The sequence below is a fragment of the Chlorocebus sabaeus genome, chromosome 2 (genome assembly GCF_047675955.1).
Source record: "Chlorocebus sabaeus isolate Y175 chromosome 2, mChlSab1.0.hap1, whole genome shotgun sequence".
Lineage (NCBI taxonomy): Eukaryota > Metazoa > Chordata > Mammalia > Primates > Cercopithecidae > Chlorocebus > Chlorocebus sabaeus.
Genome location: NC_132905.1, coordinates 19,993,065 through 20,013,432, shown reverse-complemented (window position 1 = coordinate 20,013,432; position 20,368 = coordinate 19,993,065). Strand labels below are relative to the sequence as shown.

Genomic DNA, 20,368 nt, shown 5'->3' with positions numbered 1-20,368 from the left:
TCCCACTGCCTGTGACCCTGCCCTCTCCTTCACCACCTCCTTCTCCCCTCTTCCCCGCAACCCCTGCTCCTAAATCAAGTCCTCCAATTTATTATGCAAAGTACTTAAGAACTGGAAGATTTCGTGCAGGGCACGGTGGTTCATGCCTGTAATCCCAGCACTTTGGGAGGCTGAAGCAGTGGATCACTCGAGGTCAGGAGTTTGAGACCAGCCTGTCCAATATGGCGAAACCCCATCTCTACTAAAAATACAAAAACTAGCTAGGAGTGGTGGCGCATGCCTGTAATTCCAACTACTGGGGAGGCTGAGGCATGAGAATTGTTTGAACCTGGGAGGCGGAGGTTGCAGTGAGCCGAGATCATGCCACTGCATTCCAGCCTGGGCAACAGAACAAGACTCTGTCTCAAAAAAAAAAAAAAAAAAAAAAAATTGGAAGATTTCATATTAACCAGACATTACATGCCCCCTGATGTGATACAAGATGAAGTACACAGAACTATTTATTAAGTTTTCATGCCAGAAAAATCTAATCTGAATCCATTTGAGACAGAACTTACAGGAAGTACAGGAAAGAGAGAAGCAAGTTAAACAGCACAATAAGGAATCAGCCCGACAAATACAGAAGATGTCATGTCATAAAAAAAAAATGAGAAGGATGGCTCTAGACTAAGAGATTTAGGACACAGCTCCCAATCTGAAAATAAAATTTAAAAACAATTCTACTTAAAGTAGCAGCAAAAAGAAAGAAATCTAGCAAAATAAGTATAAAATTGTACACTGAAAGCTACAAAGCAACAGTGGAAAAAGTTAAAGACAAATAAATTGAAAGGTGCTCCATGTTCATGGATTGGCAGACTTAAAATTGTTAAAAGGATAATATTCCCCCAGCTGACCTACAGGTTTAACAGAATCCCAGCGGCCTTTTTTTCCCCTGCAGAAATTGACAAGTTGATGCTAAAATCCGTATGGTTTTATGGATTTGAAAGGAACTCAAAATATCCAAGATAATCTTAAAAAAGAATAACAAAGTTAGAGGACTCACATTTCCCAACTTCGAAACTTAGTACAAAGCTACAGTAATCAAGACCAGCCTCTGGCATAAGGATGGATGTATACAGATCATTGGAACAGAATTGAGAGTCTAGTCAATGAATAACAACAAAAAGACAAATACAGGCCAGGGGTGGTGGCTCGTACCTGTAATCCCAGCAATTTGGGAGGCCTAGATGGGTGGATCACTTGAGGCCAAGAGTTCAAGACCAGCCTTGGCAACATAGCGAGACCTCATCTTTACAAATAAAATTTTTTTTAAAATTAGCCAGTTGTAGGGGCATGCACCTGTAGTCCCACTTGGGAGGCTGAGGTGGGAGGATCACTTGAGCCTGGGTGGTGGAGGCTGCAGTGAGCTGACATGACAACATTGCACTCCAGCCTGGGCAACAAAGTGAGACCCTATCTCTAAAACAAAACAAAAAGATAAAGTAAATATGGCAAAATTACTAACAATTATTAAATCCAGTTAACGGGTACATGCGTGTTCACTGTATCTCTCTATTTATATATATGCTTCATATTTTCCCATAATAAAAAGTCAAAAATGGAAATTTGTATAACAAAATGCAAACATCTAGTTTGTCTTGGAAAATCAAGAGTTGGCTGGGCACAGTGGCTCATGCCTGTAATCCCAGCACTGTGGGAGGTTGAGGAATGTGGATCACCTGAGGTCAGGGGTTCGAGACCAGCCTGGCCAAAATGGAGAAACCCCTCCTCTACTAAAAATACAAAAATTAGCAGGGCGTGATGGCACATGCCTGTAATCCCAGCTACTTGGGAAGCTGAGGCAGGAGAATCACTTGAACCTGGGAGGCAGAGGTTGCAGTGAGCCAAGATCATGCCACTGCATTCCAGCCTGGGTGACACAGCAAGACTCTGTCTCAAAAAAAAAAAAAACAAAAAGAAAGAAAAATCAAGAGTTGTGCTAAGATTGAATTCATGTTTCTCCAGGGCAGCCATTAGCTAGGAAGGGGCAGCTCTACCCAAGGAGGCTTGCAGAGACCGAGGAGACCTGGCTCCCATGGTCCCACCACCCTCTAGTCAGTAACACACAAGCCTGCGGCCTGCCTGGCCCCTGGAACCTTTTAGCTTGTAACGTCAGACTCTCACTCCACCAGGCATTCAAAGCCCGTCCTAACCTGGCCCTAGGCTGCCTTCTCGGCCTCATCTCTAATCTTTCCCCACCCACTCCAGCATTCTGGATGACTCATTGCTCCCAAAATACACCCTGCACATTCCTATCTTCATGTCTTTGCACATGCTAGTTCCTCTACCTGGAACGACCATTCTCTCTCTCTTTTCCACCTGGGAGACTCCCAACCAGAGGTGGCCCCTGCAGGGGGCTTTTCCAGACCTCCTTGGGACTGCTAGTTGCTCTTTCCGTTGGACCCCATCAATTTCAGTTCCTTCCTCCCTCTCCTCCACCACCGACTGTCCAATCCCTGCGTGGCTTTGCCCTCAACATGGGAGTCCCCAGAGGACGCTGCCCACACTGATTCACCACTGGGTGCCCAGCGCCCTGGCACAAGCTGGCACAGGGTAAGTGCTTATTAAAGTTTGTGAAGGAAAACCAACCGAAGGTCAGATCGTGGTTAAGAGCATTCTAGAACCAGGTCACCTGGCTTCAACGCCCAGCTCTGCCATGACTCAGCTGTGCAACCTGTTTGAGAAACAACCTGTCTGTGCCTCAGTTTTTTCATCTGTAAAATGAGAATAACAGTACCTTCCTCGCAGCGCTGTTTTAAGGATTAAATAAATTAATATATCCCCACTGGGCATGGTAGCCCACACCTGTAATCCCAGCTCTTAGGGAGGCTAAGGCAGGAGGATAGCTTGAGCCCAAGAGTTCGAGACCTGCCTGGGCAATATAGCAAGACCTTGTTCTCCACAAAAAAAGGGGGAATAAAAAGTTAACACATGTAAGGTACTTAAAATCATGCCCGGCTCCCAGAAATAAGGACTAGATGAATGCATATTAAATAAAAATTAAATAAGCAGACTCAAAGATGGGCAATTACCAAGACCCTCCCTGAGACCTAGTCCAGTGTCAGGCCCTCTTCCCTCCGGTGACCTGTGTCCCCCATGGTGTGGAAATGAGTGTTGGCGGTGCAGAGTCACAGCCTGAAGTGATACCAGATCCATTCTGCTCATTAGTTAAGGAAAAGGCCTCTGTAGGTGCCTATGGCTCTTTCATACCGGTCAATCTCTTGCCAATTTCTCTTTTAAACAAAAAGAAAACAAATTTTAGGCTAAGTGCCTTTGGACATCAATAGCTTGACGTGGAACTTGAATAGCATTGTTCTGTTTTCAGAACTTCCTGTGATATTGATTTCACATTTTCTTTTTTCTTTTTTTTTTTTGAGACGGAGTCTCGCTCTGTCGCCCAGGCTGGAGTGCAGTGGCCGGATCTCAGCTCACTGCAAGCTCCGCCTCCCAGGTTTACGCCATTCTCCTGCCTCAGCCTCCCGAGTAGCTGGGATTACAGGCGCCCGCCAACTCACCCGGCTAGTTTTTTGTATTTTTAGTAGAGACGGGGTTTTGCCGTATTAGCCAGGATGGTCTCGATCTCCTGACCTCGTGATCCACCCGTCTCAGCATCCCAAAGTGCTGGGATTACAGGCTTGAGCCACCGCGCCCGGCCCTGATTTCACATTTTCAACAGTGATTAGAAAGTCTTCCTTTTCAATAAATGTACTTACGTATTTTTTAAATAAGTTGATTCGAAGATGAAGATTAAGACAGTAAGTAGAGATGGTGTGTGAATGTAACAAAAACTGGGACTGGGCAGAAGATGAACATTTGGGAAGTACCATTGTAGGGACTGAGAGAGAAGACAGGGCCTTCCCTTGGGGCAATTTCATTCTTCGGTCAGTGCAGATGATACAGGATTGATAATAACAGCTTACACTTCCTTGCATGCTTTCCAAGCACCGGCCCTTTACATGAGCTATTTCTTTTACTCTCTGCAGAACTACTTTCAGGGAGGAGGTAATATAATTCCCATTTGATTAAAGAGGAAAGTGAGCCCAGAGGGATGAGGTACCTTGCCTAAGGTCACACAATTTATAAGAGGCTGAAGCCAGATTCAAACCTAGGTCCATCCAATGCCACTGCCCATGGACCACATGGGTTCCTGCTCATCAGAGAAATTCAGCTCCCAGCAACTCAAAAAACCAATACTCAGTTATGATCGGCTTCGGAGTTTCCAGAACCAGCATGGGGAGAAGATGGAGGTCAGGGGCTGAGGGGATAGAAGACAGACAGATGCCACCCTCGTACAAAACCTGAGATGCTCCAAACTCACACCCTAGGACAACTGAGAACTCCGGGCCATGCCCTGCCTCTGCCACGGGGGTACAACAGCAAGACCAGGCAACAGCAATGGCAGCTGATGCTTACAGACTGCTTCCTACTTGTCAGCCCTATGACGTGTGTATATGACCTTCGTATAGAGGCTCTGCTTTAACCTTGTGAAAACTCTTCGAGGGGGTCTTTTAGAAATTAGAAATTTTAGAAATTAGAAATTTGAGGTCGAAGGGGCTGAGGCTAAGCCTTACTCTTCACACTCCCTGTGCTCCTTCCAGAAAACAGGCATTTATCAGGGTGTTGGCATGACAACCTGAAAACTTTAGGCGCCTCCCCAAACATACCAGCTTCCCTCCACAATCCAGTATCTATGACCTTAAAAGGTATCACAAAAGAGTTCTTAGCTACAAAATCAGAAGACATAAATCTAGTTCCCTCTCGATCGCTTTGTGGCGATCCTTTTCTGCACCTCAGTCTCCCCAACTGCTCAGTGACAGGCTTGGGACTACTCTGAGGGCCCTGAATGGGTCTACAGCAACACTGTTCAATAAAAATATAACAAGCATCACATATATAATTTTAAATGTTCTAGTGGCCACATTCAAAAAAGTAAAAAGAAACAGTGCAATTAATTTTAATAATGTATTCTGTCAAACCCGATGTATCTAAAATGTAACCATTTCAATATGTAACCAATATTTTAAAAATCATTAATAGGTTACTTTACATTCTTTTCACACTAAGTATTTGAAATCCAGGATGTTTCACATTTACAGCGCATCTCCATTTGGACCAGCCACATTCCAAGTGCCCAGTAGCCATGTGTGGCGAGTGGCTACCATAGTGGACAGCCCAGGTCAAGAATCTTTCTCAATCCATAGCTCATTTTACAGGGAAGAGCTGTCTCATCTTTCTCCCTTCTCTTAGGAAAAATGTTCTGATTGTAGCCTCTGGGCTGACGAGTTCCACATCAGCCCGGAGGGAGGAGCTGGAAGCCACAATGGAGAGAAAGCCGGGGCCTGCCTGGGTGTGAAGAGGCTGTGGCTGCTGGGGATGCTTTCTGTCTCTCCATAGCCAGATTACTCACTAAGCCCCAGGGATGGGGAGAGTCCCTGAGGAAGATGGCCACAATCCTGCTTTTCCTCCTGACCCCAAAATTCCCTTAATTGGAAATTCGGTCTGAGCTTGAAACCCATCCAGGCAGCCACCCCCACCACCCATGGCAACATCTCCATGGGCACGCGGGACTCCTGCCTCAGACACACAAGGAATCCAATCCCACAGCAGCACTGCATGCAAGAGGCTGGATCCCAACTTCTCAGTCCCCAGCTCACTTCCCGGCTGTGGGCCTGGCAGCCTTCTCAGCGGGAGCTGGAAACCCCCACATACAGGGGCACAAGCATTGGCAGGAAGGACCAGGAGGGCAAGGAAAATAAGGGGGCACCCCTCCTTCTCCCCAAACTTCCACTTCCTCACCTTTAAAATCAAATGTTGTTAGATCATAGCAATGATTGTCTTTACTGCTGGCTGCCCTGTGCCAAGCATTTTACAGGCATTAGCTCACCTACTCCTTCTAACCACCCTGAGGAAAGAGGATCCCAGGGTCAGAGTGGTAAAGCAGCTTGGGCAAGGTCACACAGCTCTTCAGAAGAGCTGGGGTTCCAATTCATGGCCTTCTGAATCAAGAACCTAAGCTCCTTCCTGCTGTGCTCTGCCTAAGTGGCCCAGGGTGGCCCAGGACAGTCTGGGCCTACACTTGGCATAACCAGATACATTTAGTGTAATTATTTAAAATGTTCCCTTTGGAAGAAGGAGCAAATCTTCCATACAGAAGAATTTTAAATAGCATAGGTAGATATTTCCCCCTCCAAAAGGTATAGCTGAATTCCAGACCCTTCTCCCTCTTGAGTGTGGGCTACACTGAGTGCCTGAATTCCAAAGGATGGAGCGGGAAAAGAGGAAATAGTAACTGTACATCGGAGAAACCTGGCCGACCCACCTTAGCCAAGTGATCAAAGTTAACATCTTCAGTTTATGAGAAACATATCAGACAAACCCAAATTGAGGGACACTCTACAAACTATCTCACCAGTACTCCTCAAAACTGTTGGGCTGGGCGTGCTGGCTCACACCTGTAATACGAGCACTTTGGAAGGCCAAAGCGGGAGGATCACTGGAGGCCAGGGGTTCGAGAACAGCCTGGCCAACATGGCAAGACCCCATCTCTATTAAAAATACAAAAATTAACCAGGTGTGGTGGTGCACACCTGTGGTCCCAGCTACTTTGGTGACTGAGGCACAAGAATCACTTGAACCCAGGAGGTAGAGGTTTCAGTGAGCCAAGATGACGCCACTGCACTACAGCCTGGGCAACACAGCGAGATCCTGCCTCAAAAAAAAAAAAAGAAAACAACAACAACAACAACAGTCAAGGACACACAAAAAAAGCAAAGAATGAGAAACTATCACAGACCAAAGGGAACCAAGGAGACCTGACAACTAAATGCAGTGTATGATCCTTCATGAAATCCTGAAGCAGGAAGAAGACATTCATGGAAAAACTAGTGAAATGCAAACAAAGTCTGGAGTTCAGTGAAGAGTAATGTGCCATGTTGGTTTTGACAAATGTATTATGATAACGTAAGAAGTTAACAATAGGGGAAAATGGTAGAGTGTATGGGAACTCTTTGTATTCTTTTTGGAACTTTTCTGTAAATCTAAAATTATTCCCACCTGAAAGTTTTATTTTTAAAAAGTGCTCCCTTTTACTCATAGAAGTGTTCAGGTTTAGACAATAAATTATATGAACACCTGGTCATAAGCCTGGTCCTGCCCATCTTAGACCATTCGTGCCACTTTAACAGGATACCTGGGACTGGGTCGTTTGTAGGGGAATTCTAAGGTCAAGGCACCAGTGGGTCCAGTGTCTGGTGAGGCCCTTATCTTCCTCCAAGATGGCACCTTGCACACTACATTCTCCAGAGGGGAGGAAGGCTGGATCCTCACACAGCAGAAGGTGGGAGTGCCAAGAGACAAAAAGGGGTCAAACTCACCCTTCTATCAGGGATTTAATTCCACTCATGAGGATGAATTACCTCTCAAAGATTAGTGTCAGAACTAATCACCTCTCAAAAGTCCCACATCTTAATGTTACAATGACAATTAAATTTCAACATGAGTTTTGGAGGGGATAAACATTCAAACTATAGTCCTCTAACCAAGAAGTTTTCAGAAAATCACCCATACCGTCTGTCCCTTTTAGTGATGCCAACAGCTCACACCTTTATAGCAGTGTGAAGGTTACAAAGTTTAGCATTAGCAAGATGTGCTAGTTAAAGTTTTTGAACCAGAAAGCTAGAGGCTGATGCCTGGGTTCTCCTACTTGCTTGCCAGGTAGTCTTGGGCATGTTACATTCGTTCCCTGGGCCTCAGTTTCCACATCTGTAAAATGAATTCATTGTATGATGACAATGACGAGTCATATTTATGAAGCCATGTCTGGTGTCCGGCACTGTAGTGGTGACTGTGATGGGCTACCCAGACTCCCCTTCAGGGCTGAGGGACTTATTTTTCCCACTCCCAGCTACTCAGAGAGTTGCCAGCTGTCAGCCCTCTCCAGGGATTGCCCTTGGCTGAAGAGAGCTGTCCAGCCCCAGTCAAGCCTCCTTCTGGAGGGTAGCCTGCATACAAATGTGGAGAGTATAAAAGATCCAGCTCTCTCATCCCAACTTGGGATGACTTTGAAGGTCATCTCCACTGCAGAGCATCCCTTACGGTTGGCTGAGGCTTTGTTGAGACTGCATTGCAACCCAGTGTCTCCCACCGCCCAGTCCGGCCGCCTTCCCCTCCCCACAGTGTTGATCCTGAGAGTGTCCTATACATTTCCTGCATGTTAATCTTCATCTCAAAGTCTGCTTCCCGGGGAACTCACCTCACAAGAGGATTGTGAGCCACCTGACCTGTACTGTCTTTCCTAACCCTTAGACCAACTTGTCTTTATAGATGAGATCATTGAGATTAGAGAAGAAAATAGATCTGGCCAAGGACATACAACTAAGAAATGGTGGTGCCACAGATGGAGAAACTGATACTCAGACAGGCCACTGATCTACCCAGGTCAATGAGCTAAAAAATGGCAGGGCCAGGATTTGGCCCTAGGCTTGCTTAACTCTGAAGACCATGTGCCCAGTCTCTGGCCCAGGCCATTTACATCCCCAGGAGGACTGCTACAGTCTCAGGACAGGTGAGTGCCTTTTACCACCCTCCTGCCAGACCACACTGCTGCTGTCCCTGCAGCTCACTCCAGATTTGCAAAATGAGAATAAGAATAGTATCTACCTCTCCAGGACCTTGTAAGATTAAATGAGTTAATATAGGTAAAGACCTCAGAAGAGTGACTGGCACATACAGAATCCTAGTTAAGCGGTGGGTTAAAAACAAATCATGTAAGTCATGTAAAGCTGCATCTGTGATGCACTCTAAGGACAGAACGGCGGCTGGTGATGGACCTCATCAGCTCTCTGAGGGAGTCGGGCTTGACCTGAGCTCTGAAGGAGGAGTAGAGGTTAAGTGGGTGGCAAAGGAACCAGTATGAACAAAATCTCTGTGGCAGGAAGAACTAAAGAAGGAAGAACTAGCATAGAGGGGAGAAATATCCAGGCTCAGGGAAAGAATGATAAGAAATAAGGCTGGGTAGGAGGGTGGGAACCTGATTATAAAAGGCCACTCACTAACTGGGTGATTTTGGACAAGTCACCTTATCTCTCTGAGCTTCACTTAGCTCATCTGCAAAACAGAAATAAACATAGTACCTATCATAAGGTTGTTAAAGGGACTGAGTGAGTCAGTATTTGTGAACCACTTAAAATTGTCTTGTACCTAGTAGGTGCTATAAATGTTTGGAGACAACATTAGAACTTTATCTGAAGTACAATGAGAAGACTTAAAGGGGTTTGAATGTAGATGATAGGGTGGGTGTTTAGTAGATGGGAGGGTGGATGGATGCATGGGTAGATGGATAGGTGGGGGGAGTTGAATGAATAGAAGTTTGGTTGAGTGATAGAAGTGGCTGGCTGGATGGTTGGATGACCGGGTGGATGGGCAGGAGTGGAGGTTGTTCTAATGGACAAAAGTGTCTCTGGGTGGATAAATGGAAGTACTTGAGTGAATGGATGAGTGGCTGGATGTTAAGATGGGTGGCCGGGGAGCTGGAAGCAGCTGAGTGAATGCAGGTGATTGGTGGGTGAGGAGACAGGTGTGTGGATTGAAAGGGTATCTATATGTTTGAATGGGCATCTGGGTAGTTGGATGGGTGGCTGAGTTAATGGATGGATGGGTGATTAGCTGGTTGAGTAGGTAAAAGGATGAAAAATTGGGTAGGTTGGATGGAATAGATGAGTAAATTTTTGAGTGAATGGGTGGTTGTGTAGGTAGACGTTAGGCTGTTGTCCAGGTGGATGTTCAGGTGTGACGGGGGACTGGAGGTGGTTGTGTGGGTGGAGGGGTTGTTCAGTGAGTGTCAGAGAAGTTAGTCAACGAAGGAATTGGGTGGATGTCTAGGTGGTTGACTGCGAGGTTGTATGGATAGACAGATGACTGGATGACTGGCTGGGTAAACAGGAAGTGGAATGGGTAGGTGAATGGAGTGGATAACTGGAGAGATGGTTGTTCAGGTGGATATTAGAAAGTTTGGGTGAGTGGTAGGGTTAAGTCAGCAGAGGGGCTGGGTGTAGTTGAGTGATGGATGGATGGATGGATGGATGGGCGAGTGAACAAGAGCCACCAGCTCCAGAAGCGCCTCCAATTAACCCCCTGAAGGTGATGGGGGTAAAAGAAGCAGAATCAGGCTTGGAGACAGGGCCTCCTAGGTTGCCCTGCCCCAAGACCCCCTTCCCCGACGGGAGGCGACCCCTCCCCACCCCCACCGCTGTCCTACCTGGAGGCGGCAATCTCGGCCTTCTGGCGCGCGATGGCAGCGGCGCGCTGGGCGCCCTCCACACTGTGCTCCACTTTCTGGCGGACCTTGTTGCTCTTGAGCTGCAGCATGCGGCGCTTGGTGCCCTTGACCAGCACGTTGTGGCGGTACTTGCCCTCCTCGCGGTGGCCGTCGGGCAGCGTGGTGCAGCCATAGCCGTGGCGCAGGTTGTCTAGCCACTCGCCCTCGTAGCGGAGGCCGCTGGAGCGTTCGCTCACGCCAAAGCCCGAGCGCTTGTCGTTCTTCCACTCGCCCATGTAGGTTTCGGTGGTGGTGGCGTCGATGTCGGCCTCGAAGGGTGCGGCCTCGTCGGCGCCCTCGGCGGCCTCTCCCAGGCTGGCGGTGGACGCGGCGTCGCTGGCACCCGAGCTGAGGTCGCTCTTAAGGAAGCTGACACGGCTGCGCTGGCTGCCCAGGGATGTGCGCGACTCTGCGCGCCGCAGCTTGCCCAGCAGCGCGCCCCGCTGGAAGAGGCCGCCGCCCTTGGGTGCCCGCGCAGCCGCCTCGGCATTGGCCAGGAGGCTGAGCGCGAAGCCGCCGCGCGGGATCGCGGGCGAGGGCAGCGCGGGGCCGTCGGAGGCCGGCGAGGCGGGCGAGTCCGGGGCCACCGTGCCGTTGCTGTGCTCGCTGCGCAGGGACGACAGCGACGTGCGCAGCGGCGAGCGCACCACCACGGCCATCCCGTAGGGCACGCTCTGGCGCACTCCATAGCCGTGGCGCATGCCGTTGGTGAACTGGCCTTGGTACGTCCCTGCGGGCGAGGAGAGGGCACGTCAGTAGGCGGAAAGACGGATCCCCGCATGTGCACGGTGGCCTGGGAGGGCAAGAGCAGGAGTGGGCAAGGCGGGGTGGGACCGAGAGAGAGGCGCACGGCCGTCTGGGGGTCAGAGTGCACAGTGCTATGAGTGTTTGAGTCAGCTAGAGTGTGCAATAACACGAGTGGGTGAGCCAGGAGGAGCCTGCACGATGGTGGGAATATTTATGTTGGTGGGAACATGGTAGGGTCACAAGTCGTGAACGGATAAGCCAGTGAGTTCACATGGTAGTGTGAATGTTGGAGAGCATGGGTTTGTGTGTGTATTTGTGCAAGATCGTGTGTACAAGACACTTGTGGATATGCATATCGGTGTCTTTTGATTATATCAGATCATGAGGCGGGGGAAGGTGGCTCACGCCTGTAATCCCAGCACTTTGGGAGGCAGAGGCGGGTGGATTGCTTGAGCTCAGGAATTCAAGACCAACCTGGGCAACACGGTGAAACCTTTCTCTACAAAAAAATTAGCCAGGCATGGTGGCATGCACCTGTGGTCCCAGTTACTAGAGAGGCTGAGGTGGGAGGATCACCTGAGTCCTGGAGGTTGAGGCTGCAGTGAGCCATGATTGTGCCACTGCACTCCAACCTGGGCTACAGACTGAGACCTTGTCTCTCTCTCTCTCTCTCACACACACACACACACAAATCATGTGTTGCAGGGCAGTGTGTGCACAGTGGGGTGAGTGAGATCTCATGGAGGTGACATTATGGATGTGTATGAGGTTCTGAGTGTGCAAGGCTATCAGAATGCCAAAGAACAAAGTAATACGTAGCACTCCAGGTTGAGTGTGTGAGGTGATGGGCATCAGTGAAACTGAGACACTGAGACCATATGAGACCGTCTGGAGGAAGGCTAGTGGTGTGTACAAGGTGTCAGCAACTTAGGCCCTGCATGTACACAAGTCCGTGAGCTCCTGGGACTGAGATGCTTTATGTAAGTAGCCATGCAAGTCCTATGTGCGTAGAGAGGCAGCAGAGAGTAGCAGTTCAGAGCACAGACCACAGAACCAGGCTCCCTGGGTCCAGATCCTGCCCCTGCCCTTACTAGCTGTGTGACCTTGGGCAACTGGCTTAACCTCCCTGTACCTTAGCTTCCTTATCTGCCAGAGTTAATAGCTGCCTCTTACCTCCTAGGGTTTTTTTGAGGTTTAAACAAGTTAATGTCTCCAAAAAACTCTGAAAGCAAAGATATATGTGTGATACTGCGATTCTACAAAATTGTGCTCACGTGTGAGGTCACCCGAGTTGTATGACAGGCTGATACACAGCTGCCAAAATAACTTCATCCTTCACCCCCATCCTGACATGTGGTTCTCCCAGGGCTCATCCAAAACCTTCTTCTATTCTCTCTAGATGATTTCATCATCTAGTGTTTTTAAACTGCCATTTATGTCCCGCTGACCCTATATATCCCCAATCCCTTCCCCTCCCCTCGGTAGCTCCAGATGTCACCTTGGAAATTTGTGTTCCCTTAGATGGTACACAGCCACCTCCAGCTCACATCTCCCCTCACTCACCCCACACACACCTGGGCCACAGTTATGGTCTTCCTCTCCCACAGCAGTGCTGCTGAAAGGCAGTTCTCTGCCTTCATCTTTGTGCCTCCAGCATGTAGAACAGTACCTGATACATAACGTTCACTGCACCGAAGGCAGCAATTCTGAAGCTTCTTTGTTTTAAACACAAGCTGATACGTTCTCCCTGGTTAACAAAAACCAATAGGTCTTCCTCCTAATAAATGTCCAGGAGCAAGATGACTGAGTAGACAACCAAGGAAGGCACTCCTAAACTCACCCCAGCAGACCTGTTGTTGCACTGCTCTTCCCTCTTCCTGGAACTCTTTTCCTCCAGATATCCTTCAAGTCTTTGCTCAACGAGACCTACTTTGACCCCCAGTGATGGCTAATACTGAGTGTCAACTTGATTGGGTTGAAGGATGCAAAGTACTGATCCTGGGTGTATCTGTGAGGGTGTTGCCAATGGAGATTAACATTTGAGTCAGTGGGCTGGGGAAGGTGGACCCACCCTTAATCTGGGTGGGCACCTTCTAACCAGCTGCCAGCAAATATAAAGCAGGCGGAAAAATGTGAAAAGGCTAGACTGGCTTAGCCTCCCAGCCTACATTTTCCTCCCAAGGTGAATGCTTCCTGCCCTTGAACATCGGACTCCAAGTTCTTCAGCTTTGGGACTCGGACTGGCTTCCTTGCTCCTCAGCGTGTGGACAGCCCATTGTGGTACCTTGTGATCGTGTGAGTTAATAATCCTTAATACACTTTCTGGCCGGGTGTGGTGGCTCACGCCTGTAATCCCAGCACTTTGGGAGGCCGAGATGGGTGGATCACGAGGTCAGGAGATCGAGACCATCCTGGCTAACACGGTGAAACCCCGTCTCTACTAAAAACACAAAAAATTAGCCGGGTGTGGTGGCGGGCACCTGTAGTCCCAGCTACTCTGGAGGCTGAGGCAGGAGAATGGTGTGAACTCGGGAGGTGGAGCTTGCAGTGAGCCGAGATGGCACCACTGCACTCTAGCCTGGGCAACAGAGCGAGACTCCATCTCAAAATAAATAAATAAATAAATAAAATAAAATAAACTTTCATATATATCTATATCTATATCTATATATATATATCTCCTATTAGATCTGTCTGTCTAGAGAACCCTGACGAATACACCACCCTGTTTAAAATTGCAATCTGCTTATTTCACATTGTGTGCCTTTATCAAAACATCTCGTATACCCCATAAATGTTTCATATATACATCTATTATGAACCCACAACATTTCTTCCAAAATTGCAATCTGCCTGCACCCCCACCACCCTGCTCACTTATCTACTTTTCCTTATTTTTCCCGTAGCACATATCACCTTCTACCATACCATATGACTTATTTATTACATTAATTGCTTTTCTCCCTCTGCTAAAATAGAAGCTCCATGAGGGCAGGGATCTTTTCTATTTTGTTCTTGGATGGATTCCAGAACCTGGAACAGTGCCCGGTACACACAGGTGCTCCATTAATATCTGCAAAATGGCTGACTGACTAAACCTGTTCAAAAATTCCATCTCATTGGGTGACCTTGGCAATTCCTTTTCTTAACACCTCCATTGTCTGCCTGTCAGTGATGTGTTGGGTGAAGAGCTCCCCAAGGCTTGACCTAACTCTGAGATGCTGAGCTTCTAGGAATTGTTGCACTGTGACTCTGGAGGCGAAGGAGGGCACATCTAGTTGCTTCCACACTGCCTGGTCCCTCCCAGCACACTGAGCTCAAGATCCCACTTCTACCTCACCCTGCCCCTTCTGCATGAAGAGCCCCCATTAAGGATCCAGAACCCCCATTAAGAATCATGTCCAATGCTCACTAAACCTCTCGACAGTCCTGTGAGGTGGGTTCCATGATAATGCTCATTTCCAGGAGGATGCTGGTGATATGAGAGGTTAAGCAATTTGACCAAGGAAATGGGATCCAAGCCTAAGTCGGTCTGATGCCACAGTGTATGCTGCGAGCCCGTGGCTCTTAATCCTGGTGTGCATTAGAAGCACCAGTGAAACTTTAAAAGGAAAACAACTGATCCTTGGGCTTCACCACCATCAATTCCAGTTTATTCTGTTGGAGAAGGTCCCTAGTCCTTCCAGCCCCTCTGGACAGCAAGAAAGAACAGCCAGGAGGGAGAGACACCTGGGTTCTGTTCCCTTCAATGACCAGCCTCAAAAAACCAAGGATCATGGAATATCAACACTAAAAGGGCTAAAGAGCAATGGAGAGAGACAGAAATGGAGAAGAAAGCATTGTGCATGATCTCATAGAGGAAGAGGCAAATATGACCTCTATTTCATAGGTAGACTGATGTTCAAAGAAGTTATGTGACTTGCCCAACGTCACACAGTGAGAAAGGAGCAGAACTGGGATTTGAACTAAGGTCCAACTTAAGCTAAGGAAGCGGGAAATGGGACTGTGTGGCAGGTGCAATGAACAGAGATATAAGAATGTGGTATAGCAGATGAAAAATGGGAAGTTGGATAAATGGGAAACCAATAGGTTGCATTTCCCAAGCTCATTCACATATGATCCCATTGGATGGAGGCTGAGGACAGAATGGAATGTGGAATCAACCTGGCTTTGAATATCATCTAAGCTGGGGAACCTTGGGCAAGTTCCTTCTTTTGATTCTCAGTTTTTTGTTTTGTTTTGTTTTGTTTTTATTTTTATTTTTATTTTTTGAGATGGAGTCTTGCTCTGTCGCCCAGGCTGGAGTGCAGTGGCACCATCTCGGCTCACTGCAAGCTCTGCCTCCCAGGTTCACGCCATTCTCCTGCCTCAGCCTCCAGAGTAGCTGCGACTACAGGCACCCGCCACCACACCCGGCTAATTTTTTGTATTTTTAGTAGAGACGGGGTTTCACCGTGTTAGCCAGGATGGTCTCGATCTCCTGACCTCCTGATCCACCCGCCTCGGCCTCCCAAAGTGCTGGGATTACAGGCGTGAGCCACCGCGCCCGGCCTTGATTCTCAGTTTTTTTATCTGGAAAATGGAAAAGTAATATCCACTTTCCAGGGGTCTTTTGAGGATTAAAAATGAGACGACAAAAAATGGAAACAACTCAAGTATCAATCAGCTGGTACAGGGATAAACTACCACAGTGAAGTGCTAGTCAGCAGGAAGAGAGAGCAGGCTACTGTTACATACAGCGCATGAATGGGTCTCCAAAACATGCTAAGTGAGCAAAGCTAGAGATGAAAGCTGTGTGATTCCAGTTACATGAAAGCCTCAAAAAAAAAAAAAAAAAAAGGAACCTATAGTGCCAGAAAGTGGATCTGTGGTTGCCAGGGACTGGGTGTGGAAGGAATCGAATGCAGAAGGGCACAGGGAAACTTTCTGAGTTGATGGAAATATTCTGCATCTTTTTTTCTTTTTGGTGGGGGAGGGAGGTTGGGGGATGGAGTTTTGCTCTTGTCACCCAGGCTGGAGTGCAATGGGTATGATCTCAGCTCACTGCAACCTCCGCCTCCTGGGTTCAAGTGATTCTCCTGCCTCAGCCTCCCAAGTAGCTGGGATTACAGGCATGCGCCACCACCCCCAGCTAATTTTTGTATTTTTAGTAGAGATGGGGTTTCACCATGTTGGCTAGGCTGGTCTCGAACTCCTGACCTCAGGTGATCCACCCACCTCGGCCTCCCAAAGTGTTGGGATCACAGGAGTGAGCTACTGCGCCTGGCCAAATGTTCTGCATTTTGATTGTGCTGATGGTTTACACTAGTGTGTACATCTGTCACACCCGTACATTTCAAATGCATTTTATCCTATGGAAATTACACCTTGATAAAGTTGAGTTTGTAATGTAAATAAATAAATTGTAAAGAAGTTTTTCAGAAAAACAAACAAACAAACCCAGCATAGCATTCTGCAAATATCTGTCAGTTGTCAGCTGTACTTTCCAAATGAATCCAGAATCCAGCCGCTTCTCACCACCTCCACTTCGACTAGATGGTGGTCTGTGTCACCGTTCTCTCTCACCTGGATTTTCATAGTCACTGCCACACTGGTCTGCTGATGCCACCCTTGCCCCTCTGTCCATCCCTAACACAGCAATCAGAGGGATTTTGTTCACATGTATTAAGTCAGATCACGACACTGCACTTTCCCTTCTCACTCAGAAGAAAAGCTGAAGTCCTTAGTGACCCACAGGCCTTACCTGACTTCATCCCCGTCACTCCTCTGTGCTCCTCTCCCCGCATCCTCCCCTTTCCCTCCCTCCACTCTTGCCACAAAGGCTGCTTTGCTGCCACACAGGAGCCATGGAGCCGCCTCAGGACCTTGGTGTTGCTGTTCCCTCTACCTGTAATGCCCTTCCTCCAGAGACCTACGTGGTTCACCCTCTCGCCATCTTCAAGCCTTTACTCAAATGTCATCTTCTCAGCAAAGCCACCCGTGACCACACTATTTAAGATTCAACCCCTGCCCAAGGTCTTCTATCTCCCTTCCTTGCTTTATTTTTCCTAGAGCACATCTAATGCAACATACATTTTGCTGCTTCTTGTGTTATTGACCATCTCCCTCACTGGCATGCGAGCTCCTTAAAGGCAAGGATTATTTTCTTTTTTTATTCACGGTGGTATCCTCAGTGCCTTGACCTGTGCCAAATAGGTACTCAGTAAATATGTGTTGGATGAATGAATGAGTAAATGAACAGCAGGCATTCCACAACTGTTTATTCTCTTCTTTCTGTTTTGTCCATCTGCAAACAGCTCTGTGGAAATAACAGCTCTGGGGAGGTATTTTATGGTTCCTGTTTTACAGATGAGAAAAAACTAAGGCCTATCAAGGACAAAGGACTCATCCAAGATGACACAGCTAATAAATATTCCAGAGCCAAACTCACATCCATGTCTGGCTATGCTCCTCTACTTCTCAGAAGAAATAAGAAAAAAATGAAAGGGGAAAGTGAACAGGCAGAGAGCAGAGAAGATGGTAAACTGGGAGAAAGAGAGAAGAAATCTAATCTCTGGGTTGGACAACTTTATGAAATTAAATCAACCAACCTACCTTTAGCTTCAGTTTGGCATGAGATGGGCTGACGTGGTCCCTTTAAGCCCAAGAAAAACTGAGATTGCAACAGGAGAGCAGCTCTTGGCCACCAGTTGGGAAGGAAACAGTCAGGCTATATTAGGAAACTTACAAGCGAATGGCAAGAGGCACAGACACCCAGGGGAGGCTGGGAGTGACAGGGCCCTGGGAAGGGGAAAAACCGACTCCTGAGGCCACCCCCAGTCCTAATCTCTCCAAGACAGGGCAGTTCTCCCTAGGGACAGGAACAATGCATCTGCAGAGGGAGAGAGCGAGGCCCTTGTCCATGGCCACCTGGCTGAGAGGGGCCGTCTGCAGAAGGAGGGGCTCCTCACTGAGCTTTGTAAACCCTGCAGGGCTTCCCACTGCCCCAAAGGAAAGGATCAAGATCCCCAACTGCCTACAAAACCTGGCAGGGGCTGCCCCTGCCACCTCCCCTGCCTCATCTTGGACTGCTCACCACTCACACTTGCCTTCCCACCTTGGGGCCTTTGCACAAGCTTTCCCCATTTTTTTGCGTGCTCTTCTCTTCCTTCTTCCCCTGGCCAACTTCTATTGATAGTTCAAGCTTTGGCTTAAACGTGACTTCATCCAGGAAGATTTCTTGAGTCCCGTTCCCTGAGTGCTGCCAGAAACAGCCACACGTTATCTTGTCATCCATTTTTCTTAGCACTTTTCACAGGTGCCATTTGTTCACCGTAAGCCTTCCCTGCTTGTCTTTGAGTTCCAAGAGGGAGGAAGCTTTGTCTACCTTATTCTTGCTAAGATCCTGCCATCTAGCACAGTTCCCAGGCCCAAGGAAATCCTTGGTAAGCATCCAGTGATTTTTCGACTCTTTTCCTGAATGACAGTCTTATGTCTTTTGAGGGGCAGGAAACCCATCTCTTTTCCCTCATGACTCGGTATGCAGTAGGTGCTCAGTAGTGGACAGCAGTGGCTGCCAAGGGTGTTCAGGTCCAGATTCAGCAGTTCAAGCCCTCGGAGTTATTGGTGTACACGTAAAATCCTGGTGAAGGCTATAACCATGGCAAAAATAAGGTCCTGTCCCCTGCACAGAACTCCTGAAATTAATAAAACCTAAATACAGCCTTCTTGCAGTTGCTTTTCTGGTGAGTGTAGAATAACGGGGATTTAAATCTAAACTCTGATGTTGAATAGTTCTAAGACATGCATAAACTATTTAAGCTTGCGGAGCCTCAGTTTGTCCTTCTGTAAAATGGAAATTATGATACCTACTTCATCTGGTGGTTCATACAACCCTTTGCATTTGACAAGCTAGATGAAGACCATGCATTCTTCTAGCTAGGTGCTGGGATACAGTCGTGAACTAAGTGGACATGATCCCTGCCAGCAAGGGGCTTAGAGTCTTGTGCCAGGGATAGACTAAATTTCATTAACCAATCACAGAAAGAAATGCAGCCATGGCGGTAGTCCAGATGAGAGGTGATGCCCCAGGTCTTGAGTGGCAGGGAGTGGGGAGGGTGGGTTGAAGATTAAATGAACTATGTGTGCGGCAGCTAGCTCAGTGCCTAGTGTATAGTAAGTGTTCAATAAACCCTAGATTTTTGACAGATCAGAGTCTTTGCCCAGAAAGGATTAACTGGAAAGATGAAAACGAGCCACAGAAGACAGAGAGAGCTCAAGAAGAAAATGAGACCAGCTCCAATTTTCTGCCCAGGTCCAGTTGTTTGTAAGAAAGCATGTTTGTGCTCTGCAATACTCAGATTTTGCTGGTTGGGGCACACCCCTGACTCACGGAGAAGGCCTCAGAGTTTCTGACCTTAGGAGGCAGAAAATGTTGGGATCTGTTCATTCACCTCCATGCTCCTAAACACATACCACAGTATAGTTTCTGGCAGCCATATCTACAGTACAAGATCCCCTTTCCTGGAGAGAGATTATGACTTAATTGCTCTGGACATTGGATATTTTTTAAAGTAACCCAGATGATTCTAATGTGCAGACTGGGTTGGGAGCTGTAAACTCTCCCCACTGGCCTCCCATCAACCATCATGCTCCATTGCTTCTGTCAAACCTGCTACCTTATCTGGGCACGGTGGCCCACGGCTATAATCCCAGCACTTTGGGAGGCTGAGGCAGGTGGATCACTTGAGGCCAGGAGTTCGAGACCAGCCTGGCTAACATAGCGAAACTCCGCCCCTATTAGCAATACAAAAATTAGCTAGGGATGGTGGCGCACACCTGTAATCCCAGCTACTCGGGAGGCTGAGGCAGGAGAATCGCTTGAACCCAGGAGGCAGAGGTTGCAGTGAGCCAAGATGGCACCACTGCACTCCAGCCTGGGAGACACAGTGACACTCTTTCTCAAAAAAAAAATAAAATAAAAACAAAAAATAATAATAAAAATAAAAAACCCTGCTAACTGGTGCCCTTAGCACACAGATGCTCCCAGCTGGTAGACCATGCTCTCAGAAGTCTCCATGCTTCTGCACCCAGATGTGAAGTTTGATATTTAAGATTATTCCCAAACTTGTTTAATCCAGTTGTGTTCATTTTTGAAATGATGTGATTTATGGATGTTTCTCATGTAAACCAATGGGATATGAATGTACCAAAAAATGAAGAGGGTTGCTTAAAAGCCAGATACTTTTAGATGTTCATAAAAGAGAATTCCTAAAAAATTATCCTCAA

At 47.6% G+C, this 20,368-nt stretch overlaps 1 protein-coding gene across 1 annotated transcript in view; it reads right to left on the bottom strand.

Moving 5' to 3' along the window:
• JPH2 (junctophilin 2) overlaps positions 1 to 20,368 on the bottom strand; it is an 80,749-nt gene that overhangs the window by 38,814 nt on the left and 21,567 nt on the right. The window contains exon 2 of the mRNA XM_008016752.3: positions 10,295 to 11,084. Coding sequence (XP_008014943.3) covers positions 10,295 to 11,084 — 790 coding nt within the window. The remainder of the gene's footprint in view (positions 1 to 10,294; positions 11,085 to 20,368) is intronic.